The sequence below is a fragment of the Myzus persicae genome, unplaced genomic scaffold (assembly GCF_001856785.1).
Source record: "Myzus persicae strain clone G006 unplaced genomic scaffold, MPER_G0061.0, whole genome shotgun sequence".
Classification (NCBI taxonomy): Eukaryota; Metazoa; Arthropoda; class Insecta; order Hemiptera; family Aphididae; genus Myzus; species Myzus persicae.
Window position 1 is genome coordinate 109,044 of NW_019103698.1, and position 27,800 is coordinate 136,843.

The 27,800-nt window shown below is 26.7% G+C and overlaps 3 protein-coding genes and 1 long non-coding RNA gene across 4 annotated transcripts; 2 read left to right on the top strand and 2 right to left on the bottom strand.

The window, feature by feature from the left end:
* Positions 1 to 1,898: 1,898 nt before the first annotated feature.
* LOC111035101 lies at positions 1,899 to 6,338 on the bottom strand. The gene is made up of 4 exons (XR_002604612.1): positions 5,898 to 6,338; positions 5,643 to 5,820; positions 4,650 to 5,009; positions 1,899 to 2,063 (listed from the first exon to the last, which is right to left on the bottom strand). It is a non-coding gene; the product is annotated as an uncharacterized LOC111035101 (long non-coding RNA).
* A 116-nt stretch (positions 6,339 to 6,454) lies between these two features.
* LOC111035100 (probable ATP-dependent RNA helicase DDX43) lies at positions 6,455 to 8,580 on the top strand. The gene is made up of 2 exons (XM_022316612.1): positions 6,455 to 8,062; positions 8,126 to 8,580. The coding sequence occupies exons 1-2, from the start codon at positions 6,669 to 6,671 to the stop codon at positions 8,451 to 8,453; spliced, it is 1,722 nt and encodes a 573-aa protein (XP_022172304.1). The 5' UTR covers positions 6,455 to 6,668; the 3' UTR covers positions 8,454 to 8,580.
* A 3,156-nt stretch (positions 8,581 to 11,736) lies between these two features.
* On the bottom strand, positions 11,737 to 27,800 carry LOC111035104 (congested-like trachea protein). Its single transcript, XM_022316616.1, has 5 exons — positions 27,556 to 27,800; positions 26,098 to 26,212; positions 23,615 to 23,932; positions 13,569 to 13,739; positions 11,737 to 12,199 (listed from the first exon to the last, which is right to left on the bottom strand). Exons 1-5 carry the CDS (start codon positions 27,655 to 27,657, stop codon positions 11,988 to 11,990), a joined length of 918 nt encoding a protein of 305 aa, XP_022172308.1. The 5' UTR covers positions 27,658 to 27,800; the 3' UTR covers positions 11,737 to 11,987.
* On the top strand, positions 17,258 to 23,416 carry LOC111035103 (leucine-rich repeat-containing protein 70-like). Its single transcript, XM_022316615.1, is given in 4 exon segments — positions 17,258 to 17,317; positions 19,535 to 19,690; positions 19,766 to 19,894; positions 21,552 to 23,416. Coding segments are annotated over 4 exon segments (2,184 nt in total). The 3' UTR covers positions 23,391 to 23,416.

Consider the following 27,800-nt stretch of genomic DNA (forward strand, 5'->3'; position numbering starts at 1 on the left):
GGATATTGTATTGGAAGTAATGAATACAATTAAAAATTTGTATAAAATGTTTGTTGAATTTGTATGTGTTGCCACTAACAAGCATACCTTGTTTTGGAGTGTGTTAATTTTACAATTAAAACGGTTTTTCTGGAGAAAAAAAACCAATGGGCGATACTGTCGATACTAGTTATTAATTATTATAATAGTATATATGTATGTACTTTATTATTGTCATTAACTTTAAATCCAATACCACAGAACGGTGAGATTGAGTGATTATCTCTGCGTGCTTTATAAATAGCTCAAAGTGAATCTAAATGTTTTGAAATGACATTGAATGTATAAAGTATAATAATATATGAATAAAAAGTATGGTTACTACTTTCGAGTTCCCAAGAATGATATTATTGAATTACTAATTACAACAAATAATTAAAGTTGTCATTCTTAATTTAAATAGGTACCTGTTATGTTTAATATTTAATTGAATTTGTCAAAATTTGAACTTCTAATGTCTAAGAAAAAAATGTTGAGTGTTTTTTCAGATATTTTTGATTTCAGAATAAACTACATATTATTATGAATTTAGTATTACATTTTCAATTCTTTGGTAAAATAATTAAATATTTTAGGAATTTTTATCTACCTACATACTTACAAATTAGCTTGTAAAATTTCCTGATTTTAATGAAATTTGTCAAAATTCTAACTTAAAACACTCTTAAAAAGTTATTGTGGAAAAATTTCAAGTGTCCATGATTGGATCGAAAAATATTTTTTAAATGTTACCAATGAAAACATTTTTTGATTTGTCCAAAGAGTTAAGACAAGTACTGGGAATTGATTAACACATAAAAAAACAGGCATGGTGATCAATTAAAATACGCAATATATTGCAAAAACATGAAGTTGATTATAAATGTTTATATGACTATATAAACTTCTCTGAGATGTTATTATATAGATGTTAAACGCCAGGTTGAGTGAAGTTGATGCGAAATGTAACATCACAAATAGGACTACTTTGTGATATCCAAATGTGCCTTCAGTATGTGATGTATAACAGTATTAAATATACTTTGCATAGGTTAAGTACTCAAATAGGTTTATCACAGGGATATAAAATAGTAACTTCTTAGTATTAAAAATTGCAACTGAACATCATATCAATATTTCAATCCAGTTCACACAATTCTTTCCTAATTGGATATGCATTGGATATATTAACAGTTTCCTTATACTTTTAAACTGCAGGTAACTAAACTTCTCTCCTTTGTGGTTAATAAATCTTGGCTGTATGGTTGTATAATTAGAAATTAGCTAGTAAACATTTACAAAAAATGAAAGAAGTACGATACAACTGTACAAAGGAAGAAAAAAACTTTATAACTAAAAAAGTAATACAAAAATAAGCATATTGCAAATTAGAATCTACTCGTAGGGCCATTCTCACAATGTCCGGTTTATGTTAACAGACATTTAACCCACGGAATTCTGCCGTAATAAAATCTACCATCGGCTGTTTAGTGTTAACCAACACATAACCAGATATGGTAAAAACAAGCCAAAGAATGATAAAAAAAATTGGAATCAATGGATGTACATGAACAATTGTATACAAAAATTATACAAGGAAAATTGAGTTGAATAACATTTAATACATTATTATAAGATAAAGTAATATATTAATTATTACTTGTGTGTAACAAACTTAAAACTTCAGCTTTTGAACCGGGAGATGGAACAAAAAATATTAAAATCGCATTTGATAATAAGTTCAAATTAAACAAATTGGGTTATTTCACACATGAAAAAATGTATTAAATATACATTATCTAACATAATTTCACCCATTTTTTAATCTGTTTTACAAAAACTATACTTCAGTCATACAAAATAAAGTATTATCCTTTCGATTTAATTGAACTTAACATCTAATATTGACCAAATAGTGTCATTTGGTAAATTTATTTCAAAAAATAATTTAAAAAATTTATTGACATTGATATTTCATTCTAAGGCGATGATATTGTATATTGTATTGATATTGGTTTTATCCACATTGATGTATAATATATTATCTGAAATCAAAATGTACATCAATAGTTGAACAATAAATTCTGTTGTGTAATATAATATTTGGAGAAAAAACTGTATATTTATCTGATTTCTGGTCGTTTTTTAATATAATGCCAACTGAATGTCAAATAATTGCGATTTCATTTTTGTGAAATACAAATTTTATTATTCAGATACAGGGTAGAATTATAAACTAATTACTTGTCGTAGAGAATATTTTTAGATTTTCTAGTGTATGAATCTCTGTAAACAGCTACTTTTCATGGAATTTTAGAAAAATGCATAATGATTTGTCAATCAATTCTCAATCTCTTTTTTTTATTTATTTACATAGAATATATTATATCAGAACCTGTAGTTGATGTTTATAACCGATAAGTGTTAATGTTCAATTCGTTCAATTTATTACATAAAATAATTTAAACAATTTATTGACATTGATATTTCATTCTAAGATGATATTGTAAAATTTACAGTTGGATATTTTACTCAAACAAGTCTCCACCCAAGTTGAATTAGTCTAAAGATATTCATGGTCCACTTGCCTTGAGAAAAACTTTGTAATTTGCACTCTATCCATGAATGAAGTCAACACTCTAATTTATAAAATTGAAAGAAATATTTTTAATTTATTTAAATTTTTGATTGAAGAAATCGATAAAACGTAATAACAACATTTCCGATAAGAGTAAGTAACTGAAATTTATGTGGGAGAAAATAATATACATATTCAATTTTAGAAATGAAACAAAACGGAAAGCAGAAACCATTGTGAATAAAACGGTTGAATGCGAATGGAATGTGCTCACATTCCAAGAGTACCATCAGTATTCAAGAGAAATCTACAGATTTTTCATTTTCACAAGTTACAATAAAGAAAACGTATTGACACAGTTAATGAAACTTTTCAAACTAAACATAATGCAGAAGTGAGTTATCTTGAATATTTTGAAATTAAACATAAAAAATAAACTGATAAAATACTATTAAGCCGAGTCTATTAAATTGAGCACAGGTGGATGTAATTTATGCACAATTACTCAGAAGAATACAAAAAAATTTAAATATTACATCCCATAAACATGAACACATACTTTGGAAGTTCATAGATATGAGTATAGTGCCAATTTGATATAGATATGTCATAATATACATAAATAATAACCTACAGCGTTGGCAATCAATGAACAAAGACTGTTGAATATTTTATGAGGTAAATGATAACGGATATGTTGTAGGCATATAGTCAAATCAGGCATTTTGTTAAATGCCTAGGTATATAGTCAAAGAATTTTATGTTTATGTAATTTTATTATCCGCTTAGACATTTAGTTAAATGCCTATTTCATGTCAGGCAAATAATAAAAAAACATTTTGTATTATTTAAAAAATTTAAATATATTTTCTATCAGTTATTTATTGCTATTTTACGTATAAAGAAGCTATGTATTATTTATTAATATGAAAAACACGTTAGTATATGAAATAATATGTTTAATTTTGTGTGCATTATTACTATTGTTTTAAAAATGAATTTATAAATATATACAGGTAATAAATAATTAGTTGTGATAGACGTAGATGATAGTACGAGTATATTGTATACCCTATAGGCTACAGTCAGTATAGTCTATAGTACGAGTAGACGAGTACACTGTACTATAAATTCTTATTAAATAAAAATAAAAGTTCCATTGGTTTTTACCTTGGTTGTATGAGAACCTTATCTATATTGAGTACCGTAAAATAGTGAAAAACTATTTAAAGAAATAAAGGTTGGTGATCAAATAGTATTAAGTGTTCCAAAAGTAGACCGAGGACCTCTCGATAGTCAAAATATAAATAGGTTAGTAATAGACATTCGGAATGGCGTTTATCAAATTGGTACGGATGTGAGTAAAATAAAAAATTGGTGTTTAAGAAAATAACTTTAAATAATGTCAAATAATGGCTTAGAAAACAGCAAAGTAAAAAAAGAAATTTGTGTTCATACGTGAAGCAGTAGCAAACTTGTCAATTTACGACGGTCAAGGTTTTGTTAAATGTCAATGTCAATCAGGAAAGCGGCAATGTCAAACCAATCGGTGCTTATATTTTAAGAAAAATCTCAAATGTTCCAGCAAATGCCAATAAATAACAACATGTGACAACAAGTAATAGGTAACAAAATCTTGTAATTATATTATAACTTTTAATTTATTTTTTATGATTTCATTTTTAAAAACAATTGTAGTAGTGGACACGAAATTAAATATTATATTATTTCACATAATTATTGTGTTATTATTATTATTATTTTATTTTCTACGTGTTTGACATATTAATAAATAATACATACATTTTTATGTATAAAATAGCAATAAATAACTGATAGAAAATATATTTAAATTTTTAAAATAATACAAAATGTTTTTTTTATTATTTGCCTGACACGAAATAGACATTTAACTAAATGTCTAGGCGGATAGTAAAATTACATAAACATTAATTTCTTTGACTATATGCCTAGGCATTTAATAAAATGCCTGATTTGACTATATGCCTACGACAAATACACAGTAAGATTGTAGTATTAAATACAATTTTACCAAAAATTTTATGGTTCACTATTTTATATTTATTGTTTCTTCTGTTTCGTCAAAAATATTGTTTGTAGTTTTGGCTGTAAATGATTTCCAGTGGAGTTCAGTCTCAATCCATTGTACATTTATATTTTGGTGATTAGAATATGAATGATGCGTCATTATCTTCACTGGTCCTTAGCATCTCCAAAAGAACATATACAAATTGGGCCGTGAATAGCATAAAAATAAGTAATTAAAATATTCATCACCCATAACTTACTTAACTTATTTGAAACTGAATAAGTGTTGACAGAGCGGAAGGTATAATACATAACGATAATCATTGGTGATAGGTTTTATCCACATTGATGTATAATATATTATCTGAAATCAAAATGTAAATCAATAGTTGAATAAATTCTGTTGTGTAATATAATATTTGGAGAAAAAACTGTATATTTATCTGATTTCTGGTCGTTTTTTAATATAATGCCGACTGAATGTCAAATAATTGCGATTTCATTTTTGTGAAATACAAATTTTATTATTCAGATACAGGGTAGAATTATAAACTAATTCCTTGTCGTAGAGAATATTTTTAGATTTCCTAGTGTATGAATCTCTGTAAACTGCTACTTTTCATGGAATTTTAGAAAAATGCATAATGATTTGTCAATCAATTCTCAATCTCTTTTTTTTATTAATTATTTACATAGAATATATTATATCAGAACCTGTAGTTGATGTTTATAACCGATAAGTGTTAATGTTCAATTCGTTCAATTTATTGCATAAAATAATTTAAACAATTTATTGACATTGATATTTCATTCTAAGGTTCACATACTTTGGACGTTCATAGATATGAGTACAGTGCCAATATGATATAGATATGTCATAATATACATAAATAATAACCTAAAGCGTTGGCAATCAATGAACAAAGACTTTTGAATATTTTATGAGGTAAATGATAATGGATACACAGTAAGATAGTTGTATTAAATACAATTTTACCAAAAATGTTATGGATCACTCTTTTATATTTATTGTTTCTTCTGATTCATCAAAAATATTGTTTGTAGTTTTGGCCGTAAATGATTTCCAGTGGAGTTCAGTCTCGATCCATTGTACATTTATATTTTCATGATTAGAATATGAATGATGCATCATTATCTTCACTGGTCCTTAGCATCTACAAAAAAAAACATACAAATTGGGCCGTGAATAGTATGAAAATAAGTAATTAAAATATTCATCACCATAACTTACTTATTTGAAACTGACATTGATATTTCATTCTATGGCGATAATATTGTTAAATTTACGATTGAATATCTTACTCAAACAAGTCTCCACACAAGTTGAATTAGTCTAAAGACATTCATGGTCCTCTTGCCTTGCGAAAAACTTTGTCAACACTCTAGTTTACATAATTTTATTTGAAAAAGAAATCGTATATTTTCACGTCTGATAATATTATGCATGCTTTGGTGTGAGTAAACTTTTACACGTATCTATCGTGTTTGAGTTGAGTAGTTGAAAGTATCATACTCTCTCTATGTTCTGTGGTATGTAGGTACACGATGGCGGACGACAGTAATGAGGGTAATGTAATGAAGTTCATTTTATAACGATAGAATTTGTAAAAAAAAACAGTTAAAAAAGTATCGTTTTCGAGCCTGTAAGTTGTTGAACAAAGGCCCGTTTGATCTTATCACTGATACGGTCAGTTATCAGGCCAGATATCAGGTTATCAGCAACAGATTGTCGAAATTCTGTCGACATATAATATTAACATAAAATTGATCAATTGTCAAAGCTGGACCCAAAATGGAAGATAGTTACAATCATTTATTCACTCCTACTTTCGGTCTTATTGTGTCTAGTGTCCAGTGTTCTTCTTGGAGCGTTCATTTTTCGTTGCGTTGTTTACACGCGTCATTTATAACATTCTAATTTTCAATTTTACCACTTTCCTTCGGCCGAGGGTTCTATTCCCGCCGTTTATATCTATTTTCCGTATACCTTTAACCAACTTCCATGTCTACTCTCTTGGTGATTGAGTCAGCTATGGCTGGTCTGGTGATCGGTCGTGGCGGGGCTACGATTAAGAGCATCCAACAGGATAGCGGCGCGATGGTAAAACTAACCAACGGTGACACGGAGGACACTCGAAACGTAAAAATAATTGGCAGTGAAGACTCGCAGCGTTTGGCCAGTGACATGATCGAGAAAATCGTCGGAAAATTGGTGCGGTCAGAAACGATTTCCACGCCACCGCCACCGCCAAGACGAAAACCCCGTGATGGTGGCGGTGGTGGTGGTGCAGGCAGGCCGCGATTAGTCAAGCGAGCGGTGTCGCCGGAAGAGAAGATCAATTGCAGCGACGATGTTTGGGAGGAAGTCCTCCGAGAGAACAGGGAAAAAGAGCTCGAGTTGTTAAAATTGTTGCCACCGATCAAAAAGGATTTCTATGTGGAGCATAGCCAAGTAAAGGCTATGTCCGACGAGGAAGTTCAGTCATTCAGAACTGCTCAAAACGAGATTACCGTTAAGTATGTGGATGGCGCTGAATATACCCGAACAATACCGAAGCCAGTAAAAACATTTGAGCATGCTTTTAGCTCATATCCAGATATCATGAAAGTGATTAAAAAACAAAATTTTACCACACCCTCGCCCATTCAGTGTCAAGCCTGGCCTATAATTATGAGTGGACATGACTTAATAGCCATTGCGCAAACGGGTACAGGCAAGACATTGGCATACATACTGCCAGCTTTAATTCATTTGATTCAACAGCCCACTCCACGCAATAAACGTATTGGACCATCTGTGCTTATATTGGGACCAACAAGAGAGCTGGTATTACAAATCCACGATGAAATAACAAAATATTTACATAACAATATTAAAGTTGTATGTGTATACGGTGGTGGCGTATCAGCAGTAACTCATCAACAACTTATACAAGCTAAGAAACCAGACATTATTGTGGCCACACCAGGAAGGCTTAATGATTTGGTTGGTATACAAGCTGTTAAACTCGATCACGTATCTTATATGGTCCTTGATGAAGCAGATCGCATGTTAGATATGGGTTTTAAGAATCAAATAGAATTGTCTCTAAGACATATACGCCCAGATAAGCAAACAATTTTGACGAGCGCCACATGGCCAGTAGCTGTTCAAAATTTGGCCAATTACTTTGCAAAAAATCCATTACATATTACAGTCGGTTCTCTTGATTTATCTACTGTGGATACTGTAACTCAAAAAATTATAATACTTAAAGAACATCAAAAGGAAGATTGGTTGGATGACTTCATTAGCAATTACCTCTCCGAGGATGATAAAGTCATAATATTTATGCGCAAAAAAACATCGGTTGACAAAATGTATGAACATTTCAACAGTATAAATATTGAGTGCAGGTAATAGAACAAACATTATTACATTTTATGAATAAAATTTGAAACCAGCCTTTTGATTTATAGATGCATACATGGTGGAAGAGTACAAGCTGATCGAGAAGCATCATTGGCCGATATACGCAATGGTGTTGTATCCATTCTTATTGCTACAGATGTGGCATCCAGAGGAATAGATATTCATGATATCAGTTTGGTTATTAACTATGATTTTCCTTTGAATATTGAAGAGTATGTTCACAGAGTTGGTAGGACTGGCAGAGCAGGAAAAACAGGTTCAGCTATTACTTTGTTTTCTCAATATGATAAACTCAACGCTTCTCCCCTTATTGATGTTTTAAAAAAGTCTAACCAACCTATTCCACCAGAATTATACAAAATGACTGCTCAGTAAATATTAGCTTAGTTGTTAAAATTATATTACTATTTCATGTCTTACTTTAATGTTTATTCTGATGTTATTACCTATTTCATTGTGTAGATTTACCTACATTTATAATAAAGTAAATTATTATTTTTAATTTTTTTCATATTTGATAGTTTGATTATGGAAATATTTTTGTATTATTTTAGCAAACTATTATTATACCAAATATTTGTTTTGCAAGTTTCACTGAAATTAATATTTTATTTTTCAACATTTTTATTTAACATGAAAAAAAAATAACTCAATTTATTTAGTTTAATAATTTTAAAATTCAGATTAATAATCTACATATTTTATTTTAGATAAGCAGTTCATGATACTGCTGTCTTTTTATTTTAGGATTGCCTGTTGTGTTTCATAATTTAATGCAGAGAGAGCAAACTCTGAAGTGTATACGTTATTTATCATTTTTGTAGTCAATTAGTTTAGAAATTACAGGGTCAAGATGGGTAGGGGTATAATTATAGATTTAAATTCATCTAAAAATGTATAAAGGATGTAAGTATATTAGCTGAAGATGCATTATTTGTTTTATTTTGTGGGATGTTTGTATCTTTCACACAAGGCTCAAGTATGTGTGTTTAGTACTTGTCGTTAAATTGTTTGACTGGAGACAATGGTATTCATATCGATGTTGCGTGTGAGATGATCTGATAGGATGTCAAATGAGGTTGTTGGAGTTGTTTATGTACAGTGGAGCGTCGATTATCCGCACTAACAAGTATCTTAAAACAAATTTAAATTAAAAACTAATATTATACATAGTTAACATAATAAAAGATGTCCATTGATGTTATTGAAGTTACATGTATGTCAAATTAATTGAATATTACTAAACTAAATATGTAATTCAACTTAAATGTTTTCCAAATAGCTAACATATATCATTAAAAAACATTAGCACAAAAAACAGTTACATCACTATATAGTATATAGTATATCATAAGTGATTATAAAAACATGAACAGGTGAGTGGTGTACAATACAAACAATTAATACATAATTATTACCATTGATGATGTATTTTGAGAAAAATTTCCATTTTCTATCATAGCCTTCAACAATGGCGTAGGACACGAGTATGGTGGTGAAACAACATTTTGATTTGATATTGATGTGATACTTATTAAACATATTTTTAAACATTTTAATATAAGATTGTATTTTAATATCTACATACATAAATACATAAAATTAATAACATATAAAAATAAAATAGAAATAGAAATATATAAATTTTGTTTATAGATAGGCATTAATATTAATAAATATTGTATGGTGAACCTATTAACCGTTATAATTACTGGTACCACAGTTCTTACATTATCATCACCTTGATTGGAATGTTCTATTGGAGGATTTGAAGTTAATTAAAACATGATATTCTACGTATAAAATTATGATGTACTTCCTGCAACTTCTATAAAATATTAATATAGTTATTAACACAATTGTTAGTTTAAAACTAATATATTAAATACATGAATATAACACTGTTCCTCATTTTCATCTGAAGAGGAATCAGCATTATCATCATCATCAATATTTTGAAAAAGAGAACTTATACATTGTTTTTTTCTTCGTTTCACACCCAAGATTAATAGCATTTTCTGAATCAGACAAATTAATAGTACATCACAATTTTGAAATTGCTTCATTGAATGAATCTAAATTATTATACATGTTGTATTAATAAAAAATATTTATATTCTTGAAAAATGAAAAAAAATATTCTACATAACATGTAAAATATCATATATTATAATATCATTTTAAATTGCAATAACATTTTAGGTACCTATGTACTTAGGGTACTATATAGTATATAGTTACAAATATTAATATTTTTTTCACCTATTTTAGTTTCTGCCAGTTGTAGGCTCTATAAATAAATCATATATAGGTAGGTGAAAAAAAAACAGTAGCATATAAATAAAATATTCATATGCTTACCATATTATTTATCATTTACTAATTTGAAATAATGTAATGAATAATCTTAGGTTAAGTTTAATTTCTTTTCACAAGATGGACACATTAATGAATTTTTTATGTGGCCATTTGCACATCACATCTATTGCGCTCTTGTAAGCTAACCAAGTATACTACGTAGATAGGTTAACCTTTAGAATTTAATGTGATAAAATGATCCATACAACAACTACACACATTCATATTAAGGTATTACCAAAATGCTGATGTGACATTATAATTATGATTTATGACTTATCAAAACCAATAACTATCATTTACAGTCTACACATTTCAGATAGTCTGGTAATTGCAGTATAATAGTAAGTTGTATGTAATATAGATAGTACCTTCTTATTGTATTTGACATGGGCACATGGTTAATGGATATAATCAAACTTTACGTGTCCAATAAATGTTGTATATAAATACACAGAGTGAGCGACCACAGTGTGAAAATAATTACACAGACCTAAATTGGCTTGACCATTTCATGAAAAAGTGACCATTTTGTGAAATATTTTCATATATATCCTAAAAAGTGGCTACAACACACGAATAATATATTTTACAACGTGCATTTTTGGTGATACTCTAAAAGAGTATTTCAACAATGAATCTATAAAATATTTAAAATATTCAATATTTTGAAAAAAACAATATGTACAATTATTCAAATAATAGCTCCCAGTAATGACATGTAACTAACTTAAGTGTAGAGTATTTCATCACTTCCGCAAAATCCATATCTTCTACAATATTATATTAACCTAACATACATTTTTTATCTGGGCATTTGAACCATCAATTCAGCACCTATTTGAATTAACTAAAATACTTGTCATTTTTCCAGTTTTAAAAGCTAATAGTAAAAATAAAATTATTTTAGAATATAATATAAATTTAGTTGTTATAACATTCTACCTACAAGTTACTAAAGAGTCGAATTTTAAATCATTATCTTTTAGGCAATCAAAATACATCAAATAACTGAAAATTTTAATGATCAACTTTTTTGCAATAAATAGAACCATTTGTTCTACTTTTCAATCAAAATATCAAATATATTTTTAAATAAATATTAGCATATAATAAAATATAATTTATTCTTTATAACTGTATTCTTATTATGTATATACTTAGGTAAGCACAATAAAATCAATAGTTTGAATTTAAAAAAAATAGCTGTATTCCTACCAAGCACAACACAGTAAATAGAAATTCTTCGAAATTCACTTAAACTAAAATTATTGTCTTTACCTAATTAAATTTACACCAATTAATTTACACATATGTATATTATATTCAAACAATTGGAACCTAAAACAATACAATCATTGATAGTATAACTTAAGATAACTTTAAAATTAATACAACGCAATATTTTATATAATACATATTTTTGCTATGCACAGCCTGTATAAATATTATAATACGATCACCCATACCACCCAACAAAAAATATAAAACCAAATAACTATTATAAAATTGTTTCATGAACCTCAGTTATAAGAAATTTGAGGATATCTGTTAGTTAATTTCTATGGATTTATTATTGTTCGGAGGGAAAATAAAATCTAAGCCCTTTAACCCTAGCTCTACGCCCAAGAAACACGCGGCATTTGCAGGGAATGCTCGGAGCATAACAGGCGTCACACCAGCGTACAATGCTTTCAGTCCTTCTTCTTTGTATAGTTTAGCAAATACGTCTCGAATGCCTCTCGGGTACATTCCTTCAGGTGCTGAAAGTATAAAATAATGATATCAATAAAAAAACAGTGATAATGTGATAATCACATGAATATCACAGAAACCATTGAGTACTATAGAATGGTGTGAATAGGTTATAATGGCATAAATATCTTAAAATTAGTCTAAATATTTCAAAAATATTAATTTAATTTAGAGGACGCCACAAGTGTTGTCTCAGTCTTATTAGAGTACCTATACCAGAAAAAAACTGTTCTGCGCTCGATAGAACCACTCAGGCTGTGGTCCAGACTAACCTTCCAAATTGTCATACTGAGGACGTAACACTAGGCATTTTTGTTGTCTCCGTCTTATAAGTGCGTAACACATCAAATTTACGTTCAGCAGATCACGTGTAGCTTCGTTAGTTTAATAATTAGAGTGAGTCGACCTATTATGAAACTTTTAGGTAAGAACATTATCTGTGTTTGTGTATGTTGGTTTTTACGATAATTCAATTTTTAAGTGAGTTATAATTTTATGAGCATTTTGAATTTACGCTATATTGTATATATACAACTTGCTAAAAAATTGGACTAACGCAAAAAAATCAGCCTAGGAACACAGAAAATGTTCTTAACATCAAGTTTCAAAATAGATTGATTCACTCTAATTTTTAAACTAACGGAGCTCCGCGTGATCTGCTGAGCTTAAATTTGGTATGTAACGCACTTGTAAGAAGGTAATACCTAACTGCTGTTTCCGGCATTACGGTTTTTCGGTATTCGATTTCAATACCGTCAACCCTAATTCTATATATATTTTACAAACCAGAAGGCGGTCACAGACTCCTATACTAAATTACAGAAATATATAGAAATATGGGAGTATATAAAAAATAAATTTATACTTTATAGAAATCTGTGACGCCGGCCATCAAAATCTGGTCGTCGTTTGTTTGAACCCAGAGATTTCCGTGCTAAAAAATAATAGTCAATTTTTCTTATCTTTGTATTAGGTATAATAATAAATTAGTTTTAATTGATATTTTTTTTTTATTTTCCCATTACAAACTTAATGTTTGACCGTGATGAACCTTTTTTTCATTGCAACACTCACGATTTTTTATTTCCACAATAACTAATAATCGTACTTTAGGACTATTATTCATACTAGCACTCACCATAAAAAACCTAGATCCGCCACTGCCTAATATAATAATAGTATTCTGAATAATTCTATACATTATATAGTATTCTAAATATTTTCCACAGTATTCAGAATACATCATTAAATATGGGCAACAGTATTCTAAAAGTATTTCAAATACTGTATTTGGAATACTATCCAAGTATGTTTTAGTATATAGTACTATAAACTATAAATAATAGTTTTAAATATATATAGAGGGATGAAACAAACCGATTTGTAAACGACTCTTGAGTACGTCCGCAGGCATAGCAATTAACCAGTTCAGTATACCAGCCATACCCCCAGCGAATATTGTGTTTATGAGTCCTTCCGAGTTGTTATTTTTTTGATACCTCACTAATAGTTCGTATGTAGTAAAGTACACACCACAAGCCGGAATATCTGTTAACAAAAAAAATATGTAGGTAAATCGTAAGCTTATAAATCATATGAGGACATCGGTGAGGAAACAAAACTATTCGGAGGATTTTTGAATTATTATTATTGGATTATTCTAGCATCCCTACACATTCAACCAAATGTCCGTCTATGTAACAGATGCTGTTAAAGATCTTTTGTATAAATCAAACATCATATATTCAGTTTCAATTTTTTGGTAAATACTAAAGTTTGTATTTTAAAGCTTTTATAAATCTCAAAAATACGCAAATAAAATACTACTTAATGCACTAAAAAACTGATGTAAAAATAAAAAAATGTAATTTTTTATATTATTAAACTTAATCTAAATGGTTCTTTTTCAACCTGGTTGACTTTGGCGGAACTTCTAGGAACGTCTGATTTTTACGATTAGGTACCTGTCATTTTACATGTACTTATACTTAATAAAATATTAATTGAGAGATAAGGGAAAAGGTTCGACTATTACAGTAAAATTATTTGAAATTTATAGTTCACTGCCATGTCATAATTGTCAGAAAACTGTTAATGGAATAATATGTTTTTTTTGTAATTTTGTTTTTAACCATTTTTGGAAATACAGGCTTGTGGGGAGAGGCTGTTTTCTGCTACTTTCGTATCTGTTATTAAAAGTAAAATATACAGTTTGAGGAGATAGTTTGATATATATATTTACACGTTTGCTAATATTATACTGAAAATGCCTTTAAAATAATATGCCCAAAAAATCAAAAAAGTTAATTAATAATGCAAAATAAAAGTTGCATTGTTTTATTCTTTGATCCGCAAAACAAATTTTACGCTTGAAAACTTTGTTGTAGAGCTTACGGAAATTTCCGGAGCTTTCCGTGCGATTAGAATCAAAACTATAGTGGTAGTATAATACAAATTAATTTTTATCAAAATCCAAAACACAAAATTATGATTTTAGACACCTTGAGAAATATTAGGTAGGCCTCAGTAAAAAGTTAATCAGGTTGCAGTCTGCCGATGTCCAACTGTGTTAAATAACATTTTTTAATGTAGGTACTAAGTATATGGTAAATTGCGATCGTTCCTACCTACCTATATAAAAAATACATTTTTAAATAAATGCAATTCATGGTTTATTTTCAACAATAATATGGTATGAAACACGTAAGTAGGTATAAAACCATGAAAAATGATACTGATAATATCATAGTGTTCACGTAAGGTCGTGAAAGCTATAGAAAGTAGTCTCCGGCTTTCCCGGAGTTTCGTAAATTGTTATAGGTATGCCATTAATTGTAATTAATTAATGAATAATGGCGATGTTGCCGAAGTAATTCACAAGTTCTGTTAGACAAAGGTTAGTGTAACATACACACCAACTTTCAATTTGAATTGAATATAGAATACAACAATGAGTACCACTTTACACTATGTGGAGTCAGGAGTATTATAGTAAATAATAATCGACATTTTAGGTAAAAATTATAAATAACCTAAGCATAATAATTATTTATAAGACATACATACATAAGTATACAACCCATATTTTGTTAAATCAGTTTTAATCACGAATTTCGTGAGGACGGTGTAAGTATATCAGTATAATTACATATTTTATGATGTGATACATATCGCCCCAAATCTTCAGAATACATATTAGTATATTACATATACATATATACAGGTATAGTTATATTTTGCGGCTGTAGATTTTCTTCCATTTTGATTCTGAGTGAAATTGATTGTTAAAATGATGTAGGTTTTAAAAAAAACAATTGTCTGTCTTCATTAAAACGCAGTAAAAATGATTCAATCTTCAACATTCAGATTCGTAGTAAATTGAATTTAGTTAGTAGGTATTTACTATTAACGAATTTTGGGAAACATTAACAAACGTCAAAAACCGACGAAAAACCGAGAACATTTCCGGAATAGACAACAACACTATTGTTTGATAAAATTGATCATGTTTTTATTGTAGATTTAAATTTAAAGTTTAAAAACTTAGAAAAAAGAGACGGACTATATTGTCAATATTGGCCTGGGTGGTGTCTGCATGAATAGGTATGTAGTATACTGGCCTAAAACTAATTTAATGTGAACTAAGTACAGTAGGTACATCTGTACCTAAGCATAAGAGGCCGCATATGTGCTGTTTCCGTATTGAAACTAAAACTTAAACGTATATAATAATTACACGGCTACACCTAACAAAATTGATGTCTAGCAGTTCCAATTTGATGAACTTAGCTTTATTAATAGATTGAATTGAACTAATATCAAACTGAAATGTAAAAACATCAGCTTATTCTCTCGTTGGTTTTATAAGTGAATTATGAGCAGTATATTAAAATATGTATATTACTAAAAACTTAAACATCGTAAAAATTTAATAAGGGAATACAGATGATTATTTTATCTTTAAGTTTGATAATAGATCAATTCACTCAAATAATTAAGGTAACAACAAAATACATACAGTTGTTCACATTTAAGTAGTTTTGGGCCATTATAATATATTTTCACATTCATGCAAACTCACCTTGCCAATATTGGCCACATAGTCTGACTTTCATTTCTTAGTCATTAAACTTTAAAGCTATAATAAAAACGATCAATTTTATCAAACAATAGAATTGTTGTCTGTTCCGAAAATATTCTAGTTTCCCCCCCGGCTTTTGTTAATGTTTTGCAAACTTCGTAAATGTAAATACTAACTAAATTAAATTTGTTACCATAAGTTAATTTGGGCATTTTGGTGTATCATGTTTTAGTGAAATGGAGACAACACGTCAAAATGGTACGACGTTGGACGTCCTGCTATAATCGCATTTTTTTATGCCTCAAAATGCTTAAAATTTAGTGCTAGGTTCCTCATTAGTTCACATATCATCAAAATTTAACAACATCGAAAATATATACCTAGGCATAATTTATTTATATAAGTAACTCAAATTTTGATAAAATTGTATATTCAAATGATAAATAACCATTATTTTTTAGTAGATAGTTGAAACTTTAAGCAATTATAATATACCTATAGTGTTCTATATTACCACCCATACTTTTATTTTCAATAGATACATGATGGCATTTTAACTTTTAACAATTTAACTGATTTTAACCTAGTTATATCATACTTCAATTCACACCGTTTTAACCTATAGCTAGTATTGACTTAGTTAGTAACAATAATATAAATATTTATACATATTATAATATGTTATATGATAAAATAATACTCGACATTTTTGAATATTAAATTTAATAAGTAATGCCAAACACACAGTATCCTTGTGATACACAACTGATAAATTTACAAAGTATAATTTTACTCCCACGACAAACATATTAATCCAGTTCCTGTTTAGTTACAACAGGAAGGAAAATAAAATAAGATAATGATATTCAATGGTCAAACATTTCATTTAGTAGTGAATTATAAATATTAAATTATTATTATTATGATACATTATATTAAAATTAAACATTTGTGTAAATTAAATTATTTTTAAAAATACATTAAAATGATTTGCAGCAAGTTTTATTTAATGTGGTATATTATTGTGATGAGTGTTTTTTTGAAGGTAATTTCACTATGGGATAGTGTTTAATTTTAATTTTTTCAATTTTCATTTACCTATTGTTTTTTAATAAAATTATTTATAAATTCATTCAACTTACAGTAACCTAACTGAAATCTCTGGGAACAGCAAAATATTTGAGATAATGAAAAATATAAGTACTCTGAAGGATAGAGGGGTATTTTTTTTGAGATATGAGATAATAAATTTATTTAATTAAAATTAAAATCTTAAAATTTGAAAATAGCAACTCAGTATAGTAATAGTAAACACCAAAAAATATTTTATATATTTATAAGGAATAATTAATAATAGTAACAAATTATCTTAACCAGAAATAAGTGACAAATTGTATATTAAGAGGACGCCGCACAGGCATTTGTTGTCTCAATCTTACAAACGTACAACAAAGCAAATTTCACGTTCGCAATAATACGTTTTACTCGATAATTTCTAAAATTAGAGTGAATTTATCTCTTAAAAATTTAAAGGTAAGAATATTATATATGTCATTTCTGAGGATTTGATTGATATTATTATTTTTAAGTAAGTTGTGATCATTTTAAAATGTACAAAAACAAATTATATGATATAAACATAGTTCCATGACATTTTACTATTTCAGACATATCAGTGGGCTTGAAGCTCAATTAAATATTATTACTAAATAATTTTAAAAAATAGTGATAATAACAAATATTTTAATAGTAAATTACATCAGAAGTTATTTAAGTTTGAAAAACTTAAAAATATCAGATTTTTTAAAGTATTATAACTTTTATCTTATTAATGATATCAAACAACTAAAAAAACTATGATACAGAAAATATTATCTTCTATATTGTGTACACTTTTGACGTTTCAACAAGAACTACACACTAAGTGATTCTATCCTGCGCAAAACAGTTATTGCTATGTTATACATTTGTAAGACAGTGACAACACATGTGGGTATACGTTTTCTTAATTAAAAAAAAAAAATTGGCAAATGTAATGGGTTAAGAAATAACAAAAAACATGATAGACAAACATTTATTTCTGATTTCCATTTCTTTGTTCAATCTAAAATCTAGATGTCATTAAGTTTTAACACATTATACAACTGTTGGTATTGAATACAATTTTATTAATTTATAATGTTATAGGTAAAATAATCAAAATCTTAAAAAAACATTTCTATTTCTATAGTAATGTACCAACAATTATACTACCTACTTGACTATTAATTTTAAACCCGAAAACATATGAAAAAATGTATTCATAAAGTGTTAGGTTATTAATAGTATATTTTTCATACTTAAAAATGCATTAAATATTTTAAGAATTATATAAATATTATTATGTCATTTTAAAACTCAAGCACATGTACACTTTGGTTGATATTAAATGTGCATTTGTATAAAATAGTTAAATTTAAAATAAGATTCAAATATAATTTTAAAATATTAGATGTTTTAGGATCATACAAAATAAATATTAATTATTATTTTATAAATATATTTATTCTTATGAAATTGTTCTTAATAAAACAATCTAACTTAACTGTTCCTAAATAATATTATATCAGATATAAATGAATAATTGTCGAATCATTCGATATCTTGTAAAAATAGTTTATTGGTTATTTTAAACATGCATCTATTTAATTTTTAAGGTAAATAATGAGTAATAATTTGTTTAAAATTATTTCCAAAATTCCTTTAGGTCAATAAGAGAATAGAGCAATTTATTTAGTTTAAAATTTTAAATTACAGCCCATAGGTCATAAACATTGTTATCTCTTACTTGGATTAATCTCAAACTGGTTATAAAATATCATAAACTTTTATGTTGTACATTAACTTAAACCTTATATTCTGTTTATAGACTGCATTTTATATTTAAGTTTATGAACATTTGTCTATTTTTCATTCCAATATTCTTGTTAAATTAATGTTTTAGAATCATAACAATTATTAAGCCTTTTTTAAAAACTCACAATTTCCTAAAATGCATCATATTTGTGTCCATTAAAATATTCACAAATATAAATATTCCATAGTTTTAATATTATAAAACAAACTAATCTCTAAAAAAATAAAAATACATTAATGTTTTTTAATGAATTAATTTTTGTACATATTATGATTTTTATAATACATATAGTTATTTTTAATGGTTGTTATTTTTAGAACTTTTATGATATTTTTATGATGGTTATAAATTATAATTTTGTGGCAGGTACAAAGTTCTGATATAAATTTAGAATGGGGCAAAGATTGTCCAAGAGCATGTAACTGTAAGAACACAGATTTTATTGACTTACCACTAGTTAAATGGATGTATAACGGACTACAAACTGAACTAGAACCAAATACCTCAAATACACAAAATGAAGTAACAAGATACAATAGTTTAAAATATACTTAAATAATTGTACAGATTACTTAAATACAATGCTCTTAATTAAAGGTTGTCGAAGAAAATGAAGAAGAGCCAATAACTCAGCACAATACACAGTTTTTCAAAACTGCATTATGTATGTTTATGAATGTAACAAAACCAAAAGACTTTTTAAATTTTCTTCCATTAGACACAGAGGTAAGTACACATATGATGTTCAAAAATGTTCTGAATAAACATATAAAATATAGCTGATACAAAGAGTTATTGAATTAATACCGTTAAAGTTTTAAAAAATGTATAAGAATAAAAAAAAGCAGTTAAGTGGGTAACGCATTGATGAACATTAGGTGTCAATAGAGTCACTGTAATGGATGTGTTAACTTTAAATTCAATGAAATGAAACCATTACATACAAAAAATGATACTACTAAGTATATTTGATGATATTATTGTGATTAAAGTAATTTATTTTACTATTAGGCATTAAAGACAAATACATTTAAAAAAAAAAAAAATTACATATGAAAAAGTCATAGTGTGTATAAAATAAAATGATATACACTAAAAATGTTATATATTATCCAACAATAATATTTTTTAATTACAACAAAACAACTAAAATCGTTATTATTGGTTTAAATATGTAATTTCATTCAAATTTTGACTTAAAAGGTCTGTTAAAAAGAACTGTTTTTAAATTATTTTTTTGATTAATTGGTTAAATAAACATCTATTTATGAAAATGTTGTATACAATTTTGAATCCTCAGCTATAAAAATTAAATATTCTATAATTTTATAATTTTTAACATCAAAATAATTTGAACATTTTCGAGATTTTGAGAAATGTTGTCAAAATTTGAACTTTCAATACTTATAAAAAAAAAATTGTGACTCTGTATCTTTAATATCTTGTATAAACTTTTTTTAGAATTTCAACCCTCCTAACCAAAAAAAAATTTATTTTCAAATGTCCATAAATAGCTCAAAACTAGTCGAAATATTTTAAAAATTATATCTAAAAGATAATAAAAGAAACAATTGTTGAATATTTCAAATACCTAAAATAATTAGTTTTTTTTATAGAGAACGAATGTTTGAGTAGTTGTTAATTTACTGGTGAATAATTAATATCGTAATTCAAAGGCTCGTAACTTTTTTTTGTTAATGTTAGGAAATCTTAATCTTGTATACAATTTAAAAATCTAAACAGAAACTTTACCAATTTTGTGGTTTTAATGAATTTTTATAATAACTCCATGTTCGGATTCAATAGATTACCGCTCAACCTTTTATTTGTAATTTCCAAGAACAACAACTAATGACATTACATTTTTAAGTTTTTAACCGAGCAAAACTTTTTTTATCAACAATAATTTTAAAAAAAAAATGAATAAAACTCAACATTATACTATGGCTATGAATATCTAAAAAAATCCCAATATTTCGAAGAAGTTATGATGTTATGGCCTATGGGGCATATACATTATAAACATTCATTCAATTTCACATATTGGTACCTATAAGAAAATATGCTGTTGAACATTTTTACTGTCCAAAAACATGATAACAGACACAATAACAAAAATTAAAAAAAACACTCATCATTACAAAACCAATACACAAATCGCTCCACTCAAAATCTAAAATTATTAATTTGGTTCATTGTATTATGAAATAATAAATTTATCAAAATTCAATGAGAAGTGAAGTACATTAACATTATTTTGAACTAATAACATTAAAATATTATAATATTTTGGTTTAATCTTAGATTTAATATAATAATTAAATTTGAAACACATTAAGATAAATTATATCAACATAATAAAACGTATCTATGTATTTTTCAGGCATTAATTTTATTTCAAACAACTGATTCAGACAAGATTACAATAGAAGATGATATAAAGCTGCCAAAACTAATTTTATTCGAAATTCATGGCAATAATAATCTGACAAAAATCTACATAACAGATAAAATATTCAAATATATGGATAACATAAAATATATTAACATTCAAGGTGTATCATTAGATAAATTAACTTTAGAAAGTAATGAACCAATTCCAATAATGGACACTTCTATCTATAAAAAAGAAAATTCATATGCATTTAATGAACTTTCACCAGTCTTACCTATGTATTTACATAAAGAACATAACAATAATATAAAAAACCATTTGATATTTTTACAGCCCAAAGATATTGACATGGTTCCTTATGAAACCTACAAAAAAACTAAAAGAACAGCAAAATCAAATAGCCTATTTTTAATCAATAAAGATTTGTTGTTTTTAAGAATTACAAATTGTGGTCTAAAAGATATATCTTGGGATTTATTTAATGGATTGGATTCATTGGAGACCCTTATTCTAGACAACAATGATATTGAATAAATTCCAGATTTTTCTTTTTATGGTGCTACTGTACTAAAAAGCTTATCATTAGCTAATAATAAAATTAAACATTTGCAGACAACTGGTTTAGCTGGTCTTCTTGATTTGAACTATTTAAATTTGAAAAACAATGCTATAACTGTATTATCCGAAACAACATTCCCACCATTACCAAAATTAAAAGTTGCAGATTTAAGTAATAATCCAATTGAAATGGTGTATCCGCATACATTTGAAGTGCTAAATGCTACTATAGAACTTGCACTGGGAACAAATAACAAACAACTACATTTACATCAAAATGCATTTATTGGTTTAGATTCTTTAGAAAAATTAAAATTAATTGGCGTACATGTGACAATTTTAGAAAGACCCTTTATGATTGGACTTCCTAATCTTGTAGAACTTAAAATCGAAGGTTCCATACAACATATAGCTTTTGATGCATTTGTTGAAATACCAAACATTAAACATCTCACAATCAGTAACTGTTCAATACAATCTGTGTCAATGGATTCATTTTATGGGATTTATAATTTAGAACATTTAGATTTGTCTTATAATAAACTCCAGGAATTGCCTCCTGGATTATTTGATAAACAATTGTTTCTCAAGGAATTAATTTTAAATAACAATCAACTGATTGATTTACCAGATGATATATTTAAAACAGTATCTAATCTTAAATTAATACGATTAGATATGAACTCGCTACACTGTACATGCAGGATGAAATTGTGGGATGTTTCATTAATGACTAAAAGCGCAAAAGTAATAAATAACCATACTTGCAAGTGGGAACATTCAAAGAAAGGATATAGCTGTAAAATTAAAAGTACAACTACATATATTTATAAAAAAAAGTTAGAACCAATATGTTCTAGTCCATCAAAATTAAAAGGAAAAACAGTTTCATATGCTTTGAGAAAGTACATGAATTGCAACAGTGAATCACATAGCATAAGTAACATGAAAAAAAAGTATAAAGAACTAAAGCTTCATAAACAAGTTAGTGAACAAGATATTAAACAAAGTACTGCAACTATAAAGACTAATTTTTCTGATTTTATTTTAAATAACACAACAAGCATCAGACACAACACTATTTCAGCACCAAATATAACAATGGAAATTATTGAATCAAAGCCGGAATCAATCACCAATAATACAGTATACATTACTACAGAAAGAAGTATACTTTTGAACAATGGAACATTTATAAGCAAGTTATTATTGAAAGAAGAAATTTCTAAAATGAAAAGAAAATATAAAGTAAAAAATTCAGATTCTTAAGTTGAAAACAAATTATGAAATTAATATTGAAATACTTACTATTAATTTAAAAAATAATATACATTATAACATAATATTTAAATATCAGTAGACTATATATTATTTTTAAAGAATATTAACAACAAACAATAAAAATTGAACCAATTTTAAATACACAGTAATTGTTTAGTATTGCTGAGTATTTTTAATGGTGAAATATAAATGGTATAATTGAAATTAATTACCTCTAAGTAATGTCGCACATGTTCCTTTGTACAAGCTTCTTATTCCACCTTCAGTGTACAAGTTTTTAATAACACTGATTGGGCCATCATATTTTTGGTTACCCAATTCCTGCACTTGTAAAATACATTTTATGCGTTCTCCGGGCACCATTATGATTGCTGTAAAAATACCAGAAAATGCTCCAGCACAAAAAAGTCGCGAGGGAGTTAAGTCTTCTTTTTTATCTCCAGTAGATGAAAACATTTTTTTCCCCAGTCCAAACCCTAAGAAACTAATGGCAAATATTGGAGCTACACCAGTTATTGGAGCTGCCATACCTAAAAATTAAATATGTTATAAAATATATATAAGTTAATTAAACTAAGAATATGCAAAAAAAAAATTATATTTGTATACTAAAATTACTAATATAATGATAACATTTTTAAGCTTAACATTTATTTTTTGCTTAATTTTGGTAATTATTATTGATGATGAATTCCTAAATATTCAAATATGTAACATCTACATTCTACGTTGAAGTTTTGAATTGATGTAAAACATTCATCATATTAAACAGATTTCTATTATACTTAAACATTTAAAGTCTTACAATAACTAAAAAATTATGATGGATATTTTGTTATCGGAAGGATTCATATTTAAATTATAGGTATTATAAATATTTTATTTGGAAATATTATTTAAAATTGGTTTAAAAACTGTAATTATTATCTAATCCTGTGTCTATATTTTTTTTTTGTAGAATTTAAACAGATAAAATATCATACATTTATATTTAAATTACTATTTATAAATAGTTACTGTTAATCAAAAAATTATACCTTAAATTTCAGATATTTTTGAAATACATTTCTTAAGCTTAATAGTATGTATATAAGAACATCTGAATGGAACTTCAATTTAATAAACATTTTTAGTAAGTATAATGTTTATTTTAAAATCAAGAATTTGTGAAATGGTGTTTAACATTTAAATTTAAAACTAGTTAATACTTGGTATTTTTTAGAATTGATTTTCATAACCATTAGAACACACAAATATAAAAATAATAATTGTGTTCTATGAAATTTACAAAAAGTGATAAAGCATAAAATACAGAAATTATTATAAAAACAAATAATATTTTACAAGTTATCAAAACATGTGGAGTAACAGGACAGAACAAAAAATGATGCAAAAATATACCTATTTAATTACATAATAAATTGATAACTTATATCTAAGTGTTTTACAAATAATAAAAAGAATATAAAATTAGAACTGTTCAACTTTCTTAGTGGAACAAAAAAGGAATCAACATTTTTCACTGTATAACCATTTAATATAATTTCTTTTTAAAAGGGGCATAATTATAGTAATTATGTTTTTTTACGGTTGTATACAAAATGTGTGTTGTAGTGGGGACAGTATGATGAGGTATAATAAATGACATTTTGGCTGATAATTCAGGACAATCAATTAAATTATTTAGTAATTTATATAAGAAAAATATATCATTTAAAATTGTCTATCTTCGAGGGATTGGAGGTTTATTTCTTTAGTTAATATATTAGATGAAGTGATAATCTTCCCTAATTTGAAACCAATCATATGAAGAAAACATTTATGTACTTTTCGATTTGTGTAATACAACCAGATTGATAAGGACACCATGGTATAGAGCCATATTCAACCAATGAACGTACAAATGAGCAATATAAAGTTTTCAAACAAGTAGGGTTGTTAAACTCTTGACAGCTACATTTTATGAAACCAAACATTTGTATTAATTTAATGCAAATAAGTGTAATATGCTCATTAAACACTAACTCACTGTATAAAGTTATACCGAGGTCCATGAGAATTAATATTGCTGTTCTCAATAAAATAATTAAGAGGACGTTTTACCCGCATATGTTATCCCCGTCTTATAAGAGCATAACATATCAAATTTTACGTTCAGCAGATCATGCTTAGTTCTGTTAGCTTAAAAATTAGATTGAATTGATTTCTAATAAAAATTAAAGGCAAGATAATTACAGAAGGCTTCTCGTGGGCTTTTTATTATATTTTAATTTTAAAGAGAGTTATGAGTATTTTAAGTTGTAACAACAATTAACTTGATTTTTTACTTTTAGTACAGGTAGTTTGTGAACATTTTGATACATTGTATTTAAAGAATTATTATAACACCAATTTTCAAAATAAAGTAGGTAATTTTGTAATTTCTTACATACAGTTCAGAATTAATATTTAAATATATTTTTAAATTATTCGCAAATAATAGACATTTATAATGGATAAATATGTTGCAGAGATCATTAACAAATATGTTTAATAAAATGTAAATTATTCACAATTAAATTAAACAGACATTTTGGTTTAAGCGATAAACTTCAATATCATCGAATATCATTGTCTTTAATAGTATATTATTTTACTGAAATTTAAATAATTTAATATTCCTACTTTTATTACATGAAATGTGTAGTATTCTTACCTTTATATAAACCAAAAAAACCTTCTCTCTTGATAGTTTTAACTGCACAATCCCATGCACCATTGTAAATAGGTATTTTACCTAACTGAGCTGGTGGCATTGTTTGTAATCTAACCTAAGGGTAGATAGTAAAAGAATCAGAAAGATTGTAAACTTAATAATTTTAATATATATTATATACATTGCTTAACATAAATGGTATACACTATACATGTATTTTTTTTATCAAAAGATAACACAATAATTAAATTAAATTTTATAGTTGAAAGTTCCTTGTACAGTGAATGCTATAAAAAAAAGTTATAGGTCACAGGTAAAAAAATAACAATTCTCAAAAACAGATATTAAACTTCAAAATATGTCCAGATACATTTTTTGTGTAGTGGACATTTGGCAAAGCATCACTCAGTTTACTCATTGTTTATTATTTTATAAGAAATTCAAAAAGTACAAATACCTTTTACTTTTTAATCAATATATAAGGTTTATAGATATTTATTTTAACTATTTTACAACATTTGAACACATATTCTTGTATTTATTTAAACTAGTTTTGCAGTTTTTATTTAGATTATTTTAGCAATTACTATAAATAAATGAATACATCACATAATTCACTAATAGTCAATGTCCAATAGGAGTATACACATGTTGTATGAGAGTGCGTTTTGGTACCAGAATTCTGGCAGTAGAAACTTATTATGTTTAAGATACATAAATAAAATTTTTTTTTTAATAATATTTATATTCAAAGAAGTATATAATATAATTTTACATGTCTCCTATATCATAGAGAAATAATATAAGCCAATTATCAATAAATTCATAGAAACTTAATAAGTCTTAATTATTAATGACAAATATTATTATCTATAAAAATATTATAAAAAAAAAAATAATAATAATAAATATTAACAAATAATTAGAACATAAAATTAAAATCAATTTCTGTAAAAGATAAACGATGTTGATTAATTTGTGTTTAAATAATGACCAAAATAAAATTAACTATCAAAAACAATTTTTTCTTCCCAACTTCCTAAGAGCAGAGACCCAAATAAATAAAAGAAGATGATAATGACATAGCATGTTTTTTGCTATTAAATAATGATATCATGTGCCAATTTAGTCGTAAATATGTTGAATAATATGCATAAAACTATATAATATTGAACGTATACATCTTATTAATTAAGAACTGTGGTACTAATTTATCAGTTACCAGACAGATATAGAGGCCTAAAAATATCATTGGTCTTTAAATCAGGTAAACACAGCATTATGAATGTCCCAAGACCCAACATATTATAAAATACTCTTTTCTTAAATATAAACCTGTACTTATAGCATATTCGCATATATGATATAACTTAGTAGCAAGTCTCGTGAAGCACTTGTTAGCCTAATACATTATAATTCAAAATAGTTCAATAACAGAATGGATTGTTGTTAACATACTTTAATAGTGTCTAATGGATGACCCACTAACACCGTGCACACACCGCCGAAACCACCAGCTAGAAAATACTTGAACGGGTTAGTACTCCCGTCGGCGGACATATTAACGGCTAATTAAAGTAGAGCAGTCGTGGTTAAATATAAAGAGTTGTATTAAAAATATGTGTGTGAAACTATAAAATATTTAACTATTAAGTAAATTGTTTAAATTTGAATATTTTGAAACAGGTTGTATTTACGATTAC